The sequence below is a fragment of the Neofelis nebulosa genome, chromosome 9, assembly GCF_028018385.1.
Source record: "Neofelis nebulosa isolate mNeoNeb1 chromosome 9, mNeoNeb1.pri, whole genome shotgun sequence".
In the NCBI taxonomy this organism is placed as follows: Eukaryota; Metazoa; Chordata; class Mammalia; order Carnivora; family Felidae; genus Neofelis; species Neofelis nebulosa.
Genome location: NC_080790.1, coordinates 129,142,708 through 129,160,512, shown reverse-complemented (window position 1 = coordinate 129,160,512; position 17,805 = coordinate 129,142,708). Strand labels below are relative to the sequence as shown.

Below are 17,805 nucleotides of genomic sequence, written 5' to 3'. Positions count from 1 at the left end.
ACACAGCATATCAAAAAGTAAACAAGAGAGAGCTGGGTGGCTGCACCAATGTAAGACAAGAGATTTAAAAATCATTACTAGAGGGGTGCCTGTGTGGCTCAGTCGGTTAAGTGTCAGACTTCGGCTCAGGTCATGATCTCATGGTTTGAGTTCAAGCCCCGTGTCGGGCTCTGTGCTGACAGCTTAGAGCCTGGAGCCTGCTTCAGGTTCTGTGTCTCCTCCTCTCTCTCTGTCCCTCCCATGCTCATGCTCTGTCTCCGTCTCTCAATAATAAATAAACGTTAAAAAAAATTAAATAAATAAATAAATAAAAATCATTAGTAGAGACAAAGACTGTTTTATAACATAAAAGGTTAAATCTGTCAAGAAAACATATAATTACAAACATATGCATCTAACAACAAACCCCAAAGTCACGACGCAAACAGATAGAACTGGAAAGCAGAAATGGACAATTGAACCATACCCAGAATCCACAAATCCATATAGACGGAATGAAGATTATGGGCTCAGGGACCACTGGCAGAGGAAATGGGGAATGACTGCTAATAAGCACAGGGAGATGAAAATGCCCTGAAATTCCACAGTGGTGATGACCACACAACTCCAAATATACTAAAACCCACGGAATTGTACGTTTTAAAAGAACAGATCTTATGGTATGCGAATTATATCTCGGTTTTTAGAAATGTTAACAGCACAAGAGTGGTGCTAGGCAAGACTGCCTGTGGTCTGTGATGTGGCTGAGGCAGAGAAACAGAAAAGAAGTAAGTGTGGTTAGTGGAAGAAAATTTTGTACTATTAGCCTAAACCTAACTGAAAAATGTGGGGGAAACCAGTCAAAAGTATGTTACAGAGAGTGTCTCTCTTAGAAGCAGAGAAGCAACAGGAACAAGGTAATTAAATACACTGACAAAGAATTCAAAATACTAAGGATTGTCCTGAGAACAATACAAATTATGACAAAAATTCTGTACGGCTGTCATCGCAAAATGGTCTATATTTAACGCACCGGGCTGGGTCAATAACCAAATGAACAGCAGCGTACATGATTATTCGGTGGTAAGTTTCAGGAGCGTGTTCATTTTAGAAAATTCACATTTCAAGCACTGGTACCTAATGAATGTGTTCAAATGAGAGTACCTGTGTTTCTCTCAGATGTTTAGGTCAAGTTTCAAGTAAACAGAATGGAAAGGTTCGGAGGAAAAACAAATGGAAACTATCAACTTGGCCAAGTCTCACTCATGGATGTAGGCTTTAAATCTTAAACCCTTCTTGACATTTTTATGAAAGTAATTTCTATTAAGGAAACAAGGTAACCTAAAACATGAGCACAAGCAAAAAATCTTGTTTCTGACATGATTTGGTCACAAGGTTAAAGTTATAATTTTTCTTCAAAAGGTCAGGAGGCAATTCAGGTCCCAATTCAGATGAACGTGAAGGTTATGAGTGGCTGTGGATGCCACTTCCTAGCCTGAGTGATCTGGAGCTCACCACACTCACAAGAGGCAAATGAGCGGAGAGTCCAATAACGACACAGACGATGTGCCAAGCTACTGGACAGTCCAGCTTTGCTGGAGAACAAAATCATTACCTGTCCACAGCTACAACCACACTCTGCGAGCTGGTCTCACCAACCGACTCCTGGAAGCTGGCCATCTGTCTTTTATCCACGCCACCACTCACCAAATTACCTGGAAGGCAACGCGCAAAAGTCAACAGTGCTTCAAAAACAGTCAAATATTTAGAACAAAGTATTCTGTGGCATCAATCTGCAGCAACAAGAGACATAAATGTGAAGGGTTTGTGGGGAAAGAAAAAAAAAGCCCTAAGCCCCCTCAACTGATGACAGAATAAAATACATTCTTATTCTGTAAATACAAACTCCTTTGCTTGTACCAACCACCTCCTTTCCTTTACAGTCTTTTACATTTTTAAAAAAAAATTTTTTTCTTAATGTTTTTATTTATTTTTGAGACAGAGAGAGACAGAGCATGAGCGGGGGAGGGGCAGAGAGAGAGGGAGACACAGAATCCGAAGCAGGCTCCAGGCTCTGAGCCGTCAGCACAGAGCCTGATGCGGGGCTCGAACTCACAGACTGTGAGATCATGACCTGAGCCGAAGTCGGACGCTCAACCGACTGAGCCACCCAGGCGCCCCTACAGTCTTTTACATTTTCATAGTATTGAATAAACAACCCTAACTTAGAGCTCCTGGAAGATGTGATGGCTTCCACCTGCTGAATGTCCGGCATGCTTTCCAGGACTTCAGCCCAGCCATCCCTGTGTGCACCCTAAGGAGGCGATGCTATGACAACCCCTCCCCTCTCACACCGTCTGTGCTTTTAGCATTACCCGGCACTATTCCAACCAGTGCAGTGGGACCTAGGAGCCTGCCCTCTGCCCCGAGACAGCCTGGGTTTGACACCCGCCTCTGCTACCCCTTGCAGTGTGGTCTTGTTCGGGTCACTTCACCCCAGCCTCACCTTCCTCACTTACAAGATGGGGATGACAATTGTGCCAATCTCAATGCGTTGTTCAGAGGAATGAATGCGTTCAAATGTGTAAACGGAGGGTTTCGAATGTGGTCCCACACATCTGTCTGCCCTACTTACTGTTACTGTTCTATCACTGACGGAGTCTCTCGATTCAGTGAGAAAGAATTCTACTTTCATGAGAATACCATTTAGTTAAAAGGTCCCCAAATGAACATGGAAGAGACGGTGAAGAATCCTTCTAAAAATCGAAGAGAGGCAGATATCCACTAGGTACTAACGCTGCAGCCTTTCTAAAGCAAATGGCCCTCCACCCAATAGTTCTATGCACAGAAAGAAAAGTAATGCACCCTGATTTTGACAAAATAGGCATTTACTCAACAGTTCGAGCACAGACATGAGAGCCAGAGCAGCACTTGCATTTCCACGAATAAACATGCTGTCAGCTGGCACACAAGGAAGAGGTTTACACAACAGTCCTGCTGAGACAAGAAGCGTTTCATTCCGGTTAACTTGTGACTCCAGGATGGCCAGCCGTGGGGCCTGGTGTCTTACCAAGGCCAAGGCCCATGAACTCTTCTCCTGCCAACGTGTGGCTCTTCAGGCTCCCTTCTCTTTCACGTCCAGATCCAGACAAGTAGCGGGTTTTCACACCGGTTCCTATGAGCTGAGCAAGCTCCAGCTGGCTGATGCATTTCAAGATCTAATGAAGAGAAGGCATGAAGAAATGAGTTCCTGGGGCACCGAGGTGGCTCAGTCAGTTAAGCATCTGACTCCTGATTTTGGCTCAGGTCATGATCTCACAATTGTGAGACTGAGCCCTAAGTAGGACTCTGTGCTGGTCATGGAGCCTGCTTAAGATTCTCTCTCTTTCTCTCCCTCTGCTTCTCCCCCCACCCCACCCCCCAAGAAAAGAGTATACTTATCTTGATGAGCACTGAGTAATGTATAGAAATGTTGAATCACTGTATTGTACACCTGAAACTAATATAACACTATATGTTAACTGTACTAGAATTAAAAAAAATAAAAATAAAAAACAGTTATCGGGGCACCTGGGTGGCTCAGTCGGTTAAGTGTCTGACTGCGGCTCAGGTCACGATCTCATGGTTTGTGAGTCTGAGCCCCGTGTCGGGCTCTGTGCTGACAGCTCGGAGCCTGAAGCCTGCTTCGGACTCTATGTCTCCCTCTCTTTCTGCCCCTCCCCTACTTGTGCTCTGTCTCTATCAAAACTAAATAAACGTTAAAAAAAAAACCAACAGTATCCGCTAAGGCTGAAGAAAAAGAAAAAAACTTCACATCTTTAAAATACAAAAAGAAACCAGTTCCCATTTCTAGCAATCTTAGTCATTAAAGAGTTCTTTGAAACACACAGCTTTTCAGGTGAGAATAAAATCTGAGGGTCTTAGGGTGGTTTCCCTAGTCATGGTTAGGCGACCCGTTGAGTGTGGGCCTGGAAGACAGACTTCGCTATTTTTTTTTCAAACTATTAAAAAGGAAAAGAGAAAATGACCAGAAGAAAAGCTGGTACAATGGAGTTATGCCATATGGATGTTTAATGAACTCCTCAGACACATAAAACACTAGTCTCCCTGCTGCTCCATTAACTTGACGTGGCTCGTCGTGAGCCTTTGTACCTGCTGTTCCTTATTCCTAGAATACGTTCCTTACGCTCTTCCCTATGGCTCACTTCCACCTCAGACACGTGTGTCCCTCAGAGACCTCCTTTAACTGCCCTGAGACCACACACCCTCTCCACCACCATCCTCTGGTAACACTTTTTTTTTTTTTCCCTCAGCGCTTACCACGTTTTGGCGTTTTGCCATCTATTTGCTTGTTCTCTGCCTTAAGTCCCAACAGGGCACTGACTGTTTTGTTCACTGCTGAATCCCCAGCACTTAAAATAGCTGATTATTGTTTGGCTGGCTGGCTGACTGAGAACATGCCCCAGAATGGGGGTGCGGCGGGAAGAAAGGCTGCACCTTTCCAGCCCTATGGGGTGGTTCTGGGGCTGAGAAGTCATACCTGCACACAAGCCCTCTCTCAACTGAAACTTATCTGAAGAAACAGAGATTGGTCCCAACTTCCACCAGAGGAAAAACTGGTTCCAAGAAACTGATTGTGGGACAGCGTGGAGATCCCCGGGTAAACCCTTCCCAAGGGATTTTCACGGGAATTTGTGACTAAAGCTGAGTATTGCCTTTCGTGTTGACTTTAGCATCCGATGTCAGAGTATGGGAGCCCTTTATACCATGGAGCGCTTCTGTTATTATAGACTGCCTTCCAGGTGACTGAGAGAGGTACTTACCTCTACCAGAAAGAGCTATCCTCTGATTGCTCCATATACAATACTATTAAATTATTACCAGTAAACTATGAATTCCCTCCCTTTTCCAGAAGCTGAGGATGGCCAGAGTCTTGAGTATGTCAACAACCTGTGGCTGAGGGCTTCTTGGTTCCAAGTCTGATTTCTCAAGGTTTCTGACCATCACATAGGTGGTAATTCATTTTCACATTTCCAGGTGTTGCTACAGACTTGGCAACCAGCGGGAACCCCACATAGATCATGCCTCCCAGGTTAAAAAAAGTTCTACGAAACAAAGTGGCTACTTATTGACTCATCAGACGTTATGACTCCTCAGAAGACAGGAAATTATTTCTTAAAAAATAGGGGCGCCTGGGTGGCTCAGTCGGTTGAGCGTCCGACTTCGGCTCAGGTCATAATCTCACGGCTTGTGAGTTCAAACCCCATGTCAGGCTCTGTGTTGACAGCTCGGAGCCTGGAGCCTGCTTCGGATTCTGTGTCTCCCTCTCTCTCTGACCCTCCCCCGTTCATGCTCTGTCTCTGTCTCTCTCAAAAATAAATGAACTTTAAAAAAAAAATACACACAAACAAAAAAACCAGGGCTCCTGGCTGGCTCAGTCACCAGAGCATGTCCCCGATCTTGGGGTCATGAGTTCAAACCCCACACTGGGCATAGAGATAAAATAAAACAAAACCAAACCCAAACCAACCCAGCCCTCTCCACCCCCACCCCATGCAACTTCATCTTTTCTAATACAGAAAACTCCAGGATTGTGACAGAGAAAGGAAAGGCTGGGTGGAAGAGGACGAAGGTGTGTGCCATGATAAGGGGGAGGAGGACAGCTAATACCTACTGAGCCCTTACCACCTGCCAAACGCAGTTCTGATCCCTTTCGCGCGTCATGACCTCCCTTCTCCTCATGGCACCCCACAGAGGTACGGCCTGGGGACTGAAAGACTTGCAGGCCACACACAGGCAGGCAGAGGTGCACACCCAGCCCCAGCCCGGCCCCCCGCAGTGCAGCTCGGAGGGGGGGGGGGCGGAGGTAGGGGACTGGGGGCCCTTCCCCCTTAAGGACTCTGTGGGGCAGGAGGCAGCAATCTTCCCTCTACGTGCCCACAGTCCCCGCAACTCTGCACTCTCTCACCTCCGCTTTTTGACAATTTTCTCTTTAAAGCAAGAAGCAATATACACAAATGGTAGAGAAATCAGGTAATGTAACTTAAGGGAAAAAAAGCAGAAAATAAATTGCCTACCTAATTCTATCACTCAGGATGTTAACGTTTTTCTTTATCTGTTCAAACCTCATTCTCTATGTACGTTTAAAATGAATTTTTACTTCATATACTGTGACCACCTTTCCATGACACAAAATCATTTTTATTTTTTTCTCTAAAGTCTTTTTAGAGACAGCATGAGCGGGAGAGGGGCAGAGAGGAGGGAGACACAGAATCCGAAACAGGGTCCTGAGCTGACAGCACAGAGCCCGACGTGGGGCTCGAACCCACGAACTGCGAGATCATGACCTGAGCTGAAGTCGGACGCTTAACCGACTGAGCCACCCAGGCGCCCCTAAAGTCTTTTTTAAGACTCCATTCATTATTTTCCTTGTCACTTATTTGTTGAAGAGCCTGGTCATTCAGTCGGGGGGGTTTTCATCTCCTATAGTTGATGGACACGATCTCATTTACACATGCCTCTGGCCCCTAGATTTCCCGCAAACTGGCAGTAGAGGCTTGGACTGACTTGGTTTGCAGGTGGGGGCAGAAGCATTTCGTGGGTGGTACTGTGTGCTTCCATCAAGGAGCACGTATGTCTGGCTGTCCCTCCCTTCAGCAACATTATTTCAAATGGCTTCATAACACTCTAAGGAATGGCGTACCACACTTTTGTTCTATTTTCTTTTAAAGAGCAATGTCTCATTGCTGGGACATCCAGGCTGTTTCTCATACAATCTTTTTCCTATGATAACTAAAATTTCAATGAATGACCTTTCAAACACATGTCTGTACCCACAAATAATTATCTTTAGGTGAGCACCTTAGAATGTTATTGAAGGAAAAACGTAAACCCACCGGCAATCTCCTTAGTGGCTTACTGTAAGTGTTGACCTTTCTTTTCAGATCAGGCTCCCAGCTTTTTCTAAATCTATACACTGGCATTAGGAGCTTCCAGGAGGCGCATAAGGGCTGGGGAAGCAGGACTCGGGTGGGAGGAAAGCCACTGCAACACAGCTGTGCTTGTGCAACATGAACTGCGGGGGCACGGGAACCCCATGAGGGGGTGCATGTGAACCCACCTGCCGTCTGCAGCCACACAGGCTGACTCTCAGATATGTGACATATTTGAAAGATAAGGGAAAACCCAGAGTTCAAGTCAGGCTTCACTGTAGTTCCAAAAATGCAATTGACCAAAGACAGATAGACAATGAATGAAAGGAATGCTGGGAGTCACCCTAAGAAAAGGCATTTACCAAGCTTTCAAAGGAAACACACCTCATGCCAGGAATTCCCAAGGTAGTTGCCATCGGTGTGTGCCACCGTAATAAGCGTCTTTATGGTGTCGATGTTTTTCTGCTTCATTTCTGTGATGCTGGAGCTGGCCGTCAGCAGGGAGAAGCGAGCAAGAGCCTGAACATAGGCGTCTCGCTCCAGCTGTAACGGAAGCCCAAACAAGAGACAACGCTCAGATTCCACCCTTAGCGTGACTGTTTTCACATCGACTGGACTGTGTACTGGGCTTCTGACACCTTCTGTATACATATCGCCTAACAGACTTCACGCACATTATCAGGCCAGTTATTCGGTGCTGGCGTCCTCCTGCTCCCGGAACATCCCTGCACACCTCATGGCTGAGAGCCAGCTCTCTCCCTTGCAGCTGACCTCAGACTTAAATTCCAGGTTCTATTCCCTCTGGAGGGAGTGGGAGAGGAATCTGTTGAATGTTAAGATCGTCACATACACTCAGGGCGCCTGGGTGGCTCAGCTGATTAAGCATCCAACCTCGGCTCAGGTCATAATCTCACGGTTCCGTCAGGCTCTCTGCTGTCAACACACAGCCCGCTTTGCATCCTCTGTGCCCCCTCTCTCCCTGCCCCTCCCCCTGCTCTCTCTCTCAAAAATAAGTTTTTTAAATAGACATTAAAAAAAATGTTTAAAAGTGTTGAAATGTTTACACTGTAACATCTGCAGTAGTATCTGCAACAATCTAGCAAGGTAGGCCTATTTTCTCAACTCTGCAAATGAGGAAATCAAGAGTGTCTTACAGAGAAGTTAGCTGGGCCAAGGTCACATGGTTAGAGAAGTAGCACAGTGGGGTTCTGAAACCCAGACTGAGGTCAAAGCCTGTGGTCTTGGTACAGCAGAAAATGTCTAACTGTAAAGTAAGCGGGAATAGATTTGAGTTTTTCAAAATAAATGGGTGCAAATTCTTATTTAAGAAGTAATGCATGGAACTGACGATTTCCTAATTTCCTAGCAGTTTGAGAATCGTATTCTGTTCAGTTGCTTGCGTTTTTCAAGATTCAAAGGTTTACAGACACATTCATTTTGCAGTAAATTATTCGTCTCTCCCAGAGAAGACCTAGATATGAAGGAAATTATAATAAAAACGGATCTTAAAAGGAAAAGTAATATTTTAAGCACTAGGGCACACAAATTAGTCAGACGGATAGGAAGTCTGTTTTGTCAAACCCTGTCAAGTAGCTTGAAACCCACCCACCCCTAAAGAAGGTTATAATCCAAATCTCCAATTCTTCCCGCAGAGGAGACTGTTGTCAGCACAAATCTGTGGGCTCCCTCTCAGCAGGCATGAGTAAGGAGCTTGCTGAGAATTTCTGGCTCGGTGGAAATATCTGGTAGCTTCTAAGTTTTGCCAAATCCAAAGGCACACAGCCCACCAGGATCGCTGGAGCTTTGTTAAACTCACCTGCATTCCAAAGATGCAGGCAATCCGGACTGCACACCGGATGCCCTCCAAGCACAGGGAGGCCACTTCTGTGTCGTCACAGTTCTGCAGTCCGATGCTATAGGCGGCCAGCAGTGGTGTCCACACCAGCTAAAAGGGAGCAAAGTTTCAAATGCTACAACTGTAGCATGGCAACAGCCATTAGAGACCACACTGTTACTTATGAGCACAGGCAGGATGCCAGAGTCATCACTATTTTGCTTTCAGCCTATTCCATTCACAATATAAAATAGTTCCTCCTAATCTGTGGTCAAAGGTATCACAACAGCACTACAGATACGCTCTTTACTAGACGTGTGGTTCAAAAGGAAGGAAGATAAATACGTGTCTGAAGTACCTGCGCTCGTGACCGACATCATTAATCAACTGGAGGGCCCACTCCCTCCTGAGTCTATTCAGGGCATGAGAATCCTTCATTCACAGCTCAGCAGGCAGCCATTGCCAATCAGAGGCTGGCATGCAAAATAAAACCTATAAGTAACTTATATTCTATAAACTTAGTTTATTGAAAGTTTCCTAGTTCAAATTATTTAGACTTTATTTTTCCTCCAATTTTGTTGTGAATTCCCTGGAAATAAAGCTGCACAAAAATCTAAGAGGATATTGATAGGTGCTATAAAAATATCTTAGAGAAAAATTATGTGCTATGTATATAAAACATGTATCTTTTCTAGACATCTTAAAAATAGGACTTCAGGACATTATTCTTTACTTCCAGCTAATTTCATCTGGTAAACTAACCCTGAGGCCACTGAGGTGAGATGTTAAAATGATCTCTTTTGCCTGAATAATTATTCATTCATTCAATACCCCCGCAGCTCTAACAACAACCCTGTATTTGTCCCCATTTTACAGATGATGAGACGCTGAGTAACCCGAACCAGGTCACAGAGCTATGAAGTGGCAAACCAGCCATTCCGACACAGAGCCCGTGCCTGTGGCCAGTGCTGGTGCATCCCTGGCATCATAAGGGCTTCTGGGAAGGACTCACTTTAGTTACCGTTTAGACAGAAGCACCCAGACTTGGCCTTTCCTCTCCTCAACCTCTTCACCGTCACAGGGTGGCTGGTTAGCTTCTAGCTGGTCACCTCCAGAATCAGGCTGAGCCAGGTCCTCACTTCTCAGTATACTCACCTTGAACATTGGCCGGACGTGGTCCAAGTGTGTGGCACTTGTGAACGGGGCTTTGGCATGGCTCACGGCCTCCATCAGGGCCTTGGCTGTTCTAGCCATTTGCTCCATCTCCAGATTGTACAGCAGCCGTCGCTGTTTTTCACTAGCTACGCCTACAAAGAAATAGGGGAGTGTGACACCCACGGACAGCTTGCTATGTGCTAGGCACACAAGTCCCCCTGACCACCTCCATGAGCATGTTCTGAATATTACCATTTTACTGAAGGAGGAAATGAGGCAAGGAGAGGCCTAGTACCTCGGCCAGTAAGCAGTAGAGGTGGGACCTGAGCCCAGCCAGCGTGGCTCTACAGCCGGTGCTCTAAACCCCTACACTGGGCTGAAACTGATCGTGCCGTGGGCCTTACCTAACAGAATCCTCACCAACGTTGGCACGATCACCAGTGGCATTAAAGCAGTTTCAGGGAACATTTTGTGGGGGTAATTTGGCTCTCAGATCACTCATTGAAATTCTTTCTTGTAGCTAATCACAAATTTAGCAAGAAGATGGTTATAATTATGAAAAGACTCAACATAATCACAATAACTAATTTAAACACATTTGCTATTCAGATGTCTAGATACACAAATTAGATTTATTATCAAGGGACTTAATCATGCACTCTAATACACTCGAAATTTAGAATAAAAATAATTTGCCATTAGACCTTACTCTGCTTAGTGGATTTGGTTGCGATCGTATGCTCTTTTGTTTCTTTCATTGCAATTTTCTTGCCTTCTATTTCTTCATATATGCTTGAGAGGTATTCTTCCGGTAGGTCTTTACTATCGTTGATACCCCGATTCATTTTAATATACTGTTCTTTTGTCATTTTATTTTTTACCTGAAATTAAAAAAAAAAAAAAAAACAATTTAGAAAACATCCAGTGGTCCAAATAAAGCTCCTTATTTAGCTGCTGCAATATATAAATCACTAAAATATTTTACCTGAGGGCTGTGTAAGTCTGTAGTTAGCATGATAATGGAGTATGCTAGGACATATGCAGTGTCAGCACTAGCAAACAGGGTTTGCCTGGAAGAGAAGGTTCCAGATGTAAGAACATGCACAGAGAGGAGGCGAATGGAGACATACTGCACTGAAAGCAGGCTGACCGTTCCACGTGATGGCAAACTAGTCAAAAGCATTCATCCTTTCATCATCACTGAATAACAATTACTAATGACCCTGAGTGTAGAAAAAGCTAATCAAGAAACCGTGTCAAGCTTTAGATGTCTTTGCATAACACAGTTTTAAGTGAAGTTTTAAAGGCCTAGGGATCAGGGTGTGGCAAGCAAGGCACCCAGAGCACAAAATGCGAGGAGACCCTCACTCCAACCATGAGCGTGAGGCCCCCTTCTAGTCTGCACCTTTGTGCCTCACTTGCCTCACCCTGGTCCTGTTCCTGAGAGCATCTACTTTGTGCCGGGCACTGGGTGTAAAGAGGACAAGAACTGCTGTTCAGGGACACCTGGCCGGCTCAGTCAGGGGAGCGTGCGACTCTTGATCTCGGGGTCCTAAGTTTAATAAGCCCCATGTTGGGGGCACCTGGGTGCCTCAGTCGGTGGAGCATCTGACTTCAGTTCAGGTCATGATCTCACAGCTCATGGGTTCAAGCCCCGCGTCGGGCTCTGTGCTGACAGCTCAGAGCCTGGAGCCTGCTTCGGAGTCTGCCGCACCCCCTCCTCTCTGTCCCTCCCCCACTCATATTCTCCCTCTCTCTCTCTCTCTGTCAAAGTAAATAAACATTTAAAAAAAAGTAAATAAATACAAATACAAATAAAAAAATAAGCCCCAAGTTGGGTGTAGAGATTACTTAAATAAAATCTTAAAAAAACAGCTGTTCAGTTATTGTTTATAGCTTACATTCCCCACTGTAATACTGAACAGCAGACATTTGAAGAAAAATACATTGTTCTAAATAATAAGCTGAAGTCTGACTGTTTTTTTGCCCAAGGCAAGAGAAGAAAGGCAAAAACTGGTGGATGCATAGCCTCAAAAACATGTGAGGCTGAAGCTACAAAACTGGTCTGTGTCCACATCGCCCCCAAAAGGAAAGGGAGACACTCTGAAGAACATAACGAAAAGACCGATTCCAAAATAAAATTCAATTGGGTCGCATGTTTACCGATGAAGAGAAACAGATCAAGGCACGAGGCTCGCACAGGAGACTACGTTCAAAGGAAACAAAATCTCCTACGCCTTTGTAGCAAATTCTAATGTCCACTGGGTTAAAATGACCAGCTTCTGCCTTTATTGTCCATGTGTCTCAGAGGGAACAGCCGGCTGTGCACCTGGAGCATCAGGACCAATTAATATGAAAACCAAGTTGACCTGAGGCAAAACTGTTCTCGAAATGTCTCCACTGAACAATCTCCATATCATGTTCAAGTACATTCAGAAATTCTGCACTTCGTGCCCACTGGGAGCAGCATGAGCTTTTGAGTTAGACAATTCATATTCAATCCTATTCCGCTACTTGCTGGCCGATTAGCTTTTGGTCAGGTTGCTCAATCTCCCAGAGCCTCAGGTTTCTCGTCTATAAAACGGAGACCTACTCACAGGATTACCATTAATTATGAAAAACCCATGGCATGACAGACATATAAGAAATATTTAATAAAGGTTAGCCCTCTTTTTAATTTCCACTTCTACAAAAAAAACATGAACTACCCACCAAAAGAGGCCCTAAGATGAAACCATGTATTTAAGGCAGGTTTTATTAGTTATATAGCCATTTTTGTAACCTGCTCATTAGTTACGTAACCAAAGAAAAACCAAAATCCTTGAGATCTACTCTGTATGTTAAATCGGGGAGCTGTTTTTTGTTTTTTTTTTTAAACAGTACTTTTTTGTTTTTTATTTTAGAGAGAAAGAGAGAAAGCAAGCGGGGGATAGGGGGAGAGGGACTGAGAGAGAGAGACAGAGAATGAATCCCAAGCAGGTTCCATGCTCAGCATGGAGCCCCATGTGGGGCTTGATCCCATGATCCTGCGATCATGAGCCAAGTCAAAATCAAGTCAAATGTTTCACTGAGCCACCCAGCACCCCAAGGAGCCGTTGTTAATTAGGGAAGAGATGCCCAAGGACCTCCCTCCAACTCATAAAATTACTCTTATCACAATAGCACGGATTCTAGGAGCACCTGGGTGGCTCAGGCAGTTAAGCGTCCGGCTCTTGATTTCGGCTCAGCTCATGATCTCACGGTTTTGGGGTTTGATTCCCTACATCCAAGTGCCACGCTTGACAGTGCAGAGCCCACCTGGGATTCTCTCTCTGTCCCCCCCCAAATAAATAAACATAAAAATAAAAAAATAGGGGCGCCTGGGTGGCTCAGTCGGTTAAACGTCCGACTTCAGCTCAGGTCAAGATCTCGCAGTCCATGAGTTCGAGCCCTGCGTCGGGCTCTGGGCTGACGGCTTCCGATTCTGTGTCTCCCTCTCTCTCTGCCCCTCCCCCGTTCATGCTCTGTCTCTCGCTGTCTCAAAAATAAATAAACGTTAAAAAAAATAAATAAATAAAAAAAAATTAAAAAAAATTAAAAAAACCAGTATGGGCTTCAGCTGTGTGAACGTGGGCAAGTTACTTAAGCATCTCCAGTCCTCTCCTTGTCTGTAGAAAGGGGACACAGACAGAAGCTGTGAGGTCCTACATAAAATAATCCCTCAGCACAATGCCTGGCACATGGTAACAGAAACTTCAGTTGCCCAGCACAGATTTAGAAAGATTAAACTCAACTGCTAACCAATCGAAGACTAGTGCTCTGAGGCAGGCAAAAAGGTGATGTGGAAGGGACTTAGACACAGTGCTCACCCCTGGTTGCACTCTATGTATCTCGCTGCAAACTTCTCCATCAATCGATCAATCTTCTGGGCTTCCCCAGGTAGGCGGAAACCTTCCAGAAATGTCCGCAGGGCTGAGACAAACTCCTTTTCACAGAAGTCAAGTTGGTCCACGTAGGCATACATCACTTCCTTGTTGAACCTCGTGCTCTCTCCCAGAAAATCACCTACCTGGGTCTGAAACATATGCACCCACTCACATCTAGAAACTGTCATACGTGAACCCGCAGTAAGGCACACTTCAGGCAGAGCGGAGAAGGCAGAACACCCTGCTCTCAACACCCAAAACAGGCTGGCCCACTAGAAAAGCTGGGCGACTCCGAGCCTGCCCACCCGCCCAACCGGTCCGGGCTCAGGCTATCCTGCCGTGGACGAAGCAGGAGGCGGCAGCACGAGAGACTTAAAGATGGCGACACGATGAGACACACTCAGGAGGGGGGTTAGCTGCAGATGGGCAGCCAGAAGTCTCCAGCAGTCAAAGGGCACTTCTAGTTCTGACGCTGTTCCACCAAGAACACAACTACCTCTTGGGAGCTTTTTGCAACGCTGGAGCAAGTAGGACTGCTGTCAGCAGGGGTGTGGACAAAAGCCACTGCACTCAGGGTCAGTCACACTGTAGGTTAAAGCCGGAAGGGTCTCAGAATCACCTGATAAAACCTACACGCAAGTGCCCCACCCCGAGGCTTACAGAATCGAGGCGCTCCTCCTGGTGCAGGAATTGGGCAATATCTTCGACGGATGTTCCCAGCATGCCCTGCTCCTGAAGGAACTGGATCCCTCTCTTGGGTTTCTTGTTGAAACTGTTTCGAGAAGAGACAGGACATGGGTTACTTATTTCAACGTCTGGAGAACAGAAAAAGCCGGCATCTGAGCCATGAACAAGTCACGTTTATCAGCTTAGGAAGGTCGTGTGTGTCCTGGCAGCTTCTCCAAATTCCGCCTTTAATTTCTGACCTAGCTGTAGCAGAGTCTGATGGCTGTCACCCAACATCAGTTCTCCTCTTCTCCCACATGAACAGAACTCAAGGATGTTTAGCCGGGCACACGACTACCTGAAATAAAAACTACATTTTCCTGCCTCCCTCAAACAAAGTATGGCCATGTGATAAAGTTCTGGCCTGTGACATACGAGCAGAAGTGGTGTGGGTACTTTCAGGAAGGAGCCTTAAACAAAGCTGGCTTGGCTGGGAGGTATATTCTTTTTGCCCTTTCTTCTTTATTCCCTAGGATATATGGGACGGCTGGTGCTCCAGCAGTCACCTTAAGCCATGAGGTAACACGGAAGGTGAAAATTGTGTTAAGGATGGTGAAGCAGAAAAAGTAAAAGAGCCTGGATCTCTGATGTCCGTAAGAGCCAATATAAGAGCCCTAGACCGTCCATGTTGGGATTTCCTTTACCAGTGCTTAAGTACTGTTTGTATTTCCTGTTAAAGGTAGGCATACTTAACTATGTATAAATTCAACTCACTATTTACCAGGCCCTGCACTGGAGAAGGCTATTCACGTGTCAGCATGGACTGGGGCAAAGGCTACAAGGGAAGGACATGGATAGTGTGCAAGCAAGAGCAGCTTGGGACCTGTGCAGACAGGTGGCTACAGAAGGCCTCCTTGAGGAAGAGAGGTTTTGCCAAGTCTTAAGGAGGAAAAAGACCCACGAGTATTCCAAGCAGAGGGCACGATGGTGAAAAGAGCTTGAGGTATTCAAGGGACTGAAGTGTATCTTACGACGTGGATACCGGCAGGAGGATGAGGTCAGTGAGGGGGACCCAGAGGTGGGATCAGGCTGTGATGAGGAGAGAGACACCTGGAATGATTGTAGGCAGGGGAATGGTATGACCTGATTTAAGTTTTTAAAAGATTAGCTCTGGGAGAACAGACTGGGGAGATGCCAGTCTGGGGAGAGCAGAAATAAGACCAACACTTCAATTAATAAGTGAGTATTCTAACATCAACTTTTTTTTTTTTTTTTTTTTTAATTTATTTACTTTTGAGAGAGAAAGAGAGACAGAGTGTGAGTGGATAAGGGGCAGAGAGGGAGGGGGACACAGAATCCGAAGCAGGCTCCAGGCATTGAACTGACAGCACAGAGCCCAATATGGGGCTCGAACTCATGAACGGTGAGATCGTGACCTGAGCTGAAGTCAGATGCTTAACTGACTGACCCACCCAGGTGCTCAACTATTTTTTTTCTTAATGTTTTATTTTTGAGACAGAGAGAGAACAAGTGAGCATGAGCAAGGGAGGGGCAAAGACAGAGGGGGACAAGGATCTGAAGTGGGCTCTGTGCTGACAGCAGAGGGCCTGATGCAGGGCTCGAACTCACAAACCGTGAGATCACGACCTGAGCCGAAGTTGGACACTCAACTGACTGAGCCATCCAGGCACCCCTCACATCAACTTTTAAAACAAACTGAATTTACTAAGTTAACCAATCATTCAAAATTTGGACAGGATGTAAAACTGTGCTTATATATTTTTGTGTGTGAAAAGACTGGAAAGAAATACATTAAAATTTACCGATGATTGTGATAATGATGTGCTTATATGGGAGAATGTCCTTCTTTTTCACAGATGTAGGGCTGAGGTATTATGATGGGTGCAAATTACTTTCAAATGGCTCAGAAAAAAAGATACATAGATAACCCTAATAGGGTAACATTAATTCTTCTGTGTGTTGAAATTTTTCATAAGATCTAGTTGGAAAATAGTTATCAACAGTGATTTCCTCTACATGGTAATTTCATGAATGATTAAACATTCCTGTGTTGTACTTCTATTTTCTGAATTGGTTGAACTTCTTTCATTAGGAAAAATAAAAAAGACCAGGCATCAGTTGCACGAAGCTGTTCAATTTCAGTCTCGATGTCCCTCTCCCTCTCCCTCCCTCTGCCTGGCGCAGTCGGGCTCAGCTGCAAGTGCCAGCACTGCCCTTTTGTGATGGGCATTCCCCTCGTGGACTCAGTCCCAGGGGGGATGGGGCTTTGTCAGAGGCCCCAAGAGATTCGGCTGGAGTAGCAGCCATACTCACAGCTCGATGCCGTGTTCAATAATCTCCTTTTGTTGCTTGATGACCTCAAACTGCTCCGGATCATCTTGGACAGCCATCTGGGTCCCTGAGGACACTGTGGACTCCATGGATGTCACACTGCTCCGTCTGGCCATGTCAAGGCCTTTCCCGTCCCCCATTTCCTGATCTGTGGGCCTCTCCTGACCTGACATAAAAGCAAAGGAAACCAAATAAGCAGATGGGATACAGACACACCTGAGCTCAGATGGGGCTCTGTGGTTTCCTTTCCCAGACCTGTAACAATAAAGCTTGTACTGGAAGAATCACAAGCCTGAAAACTTGATATCACTCAGATACTTAAAAACTTACTTTTTTGTTGAACTTGATAAGCTAATTCTAAAAAGTACAGAAACTGTCAAGACACTTGAAGAGCAGTGGCTAGGAAGACCTGCCCTAACAGGTACAAACTCACTAAGAACTCAAGGCATCTGAAAAGGCTGGTATTGGCACAAGAACAGACAAATCCATGCAACAGAATAGAAAATTCAGGAACAGGCTTCCTTCTGCAGGGAAATGTGTGTATCATAAAGGTGGTGCTTCAAGGTGGTGAGGGAAGGAGAGACTACTAAAAATATGTCAGAACAACTGTCTCTCCATTTGGGAAAATGACATTAGAGCACAACTCACACTATTCCCCCCAAATTCCAGTTGCATTAAAAAGCAGAAGCTTTCAGGTAGTCTGAAAACTACAGCGTTTTGCTAATTCTGAGACAGCGACACAAACACAGCTTTCCCCAACAGTCGGAAGCAGCCTATCGTGAATGGAGGTGGCGGTGCAAAGTGCTCTCTCACCGAGGCTGGTCTGGTGGTTGGGATTGACATACAGGTCTTTGCTCCATTCCACCATGCACTTGAGAATGGACACGAGGCACTCCAAACCTTTCTTCCTCAGACTGAGCTCCTAAAGGACAGAAGGGACATAGCACAGAGGCTTAACAGACAAATTGAGTGCAGACATCTA

The 17,805-nt window shown here is 45.4% G+C and overlaps 1 protein-coding gene across 2 annotated transcripts in view; it reads right to left on the bottom strand.

Annotated features, from left to right (window-relative positions):
• Positions 1–17,805, bottom strand: part of ARFGEF2 (ADP ribosylation factor guanine nucleotide exchange factor 2) — a 104,118-nt gene that overhangs the window by 41,151 nt on the left and 45,162 nt on the right. For both annotated transcript variants that reach the window (XM_058685888.1, XM_058685889.1), the window contains exons 13-23: positions 17,637–17,745; positions 16,806–16,989; positions 14,466–14,577; positions 13,749–13,954; positions 10,886–10,970; positions 10,610–10,781; positions 9,901–10,052; positions 8,728–8,856; positions 7,296–7,454; positions 3,050–3,197; positions 1,595–1,694 (exon numbers count right to left, since the gene is read on the bottom strand). In XM_058685888.1, coding sequence (XP_058541871.1) covers positions 1,595–1,694; positions 3,050–3,197; positions 7,296–7,454; positions 8,728–8,856; positions 9,901–10,052; positions 10,610–10,781; positions 10,886–10,970; positions 13,749–13,954; positions 14,466–14,577; positions 16,806–16,989; positions 17,637–17,745 — 1,556 coding nt within the window. The remainder of the gene's footprint in view (positions 1–1,594; positions 1,695–3,049; positions 3,198–7,295; positions 7,455–8,727; positions 8,857–9,900; positions 10,053–10,609; positions 10,782–10,885; positions 10,971–13,748; positions 13,955–14,465; positions 14,578–16,805; positions 16,990–17,636; positions 17,746–17,805) is intronic.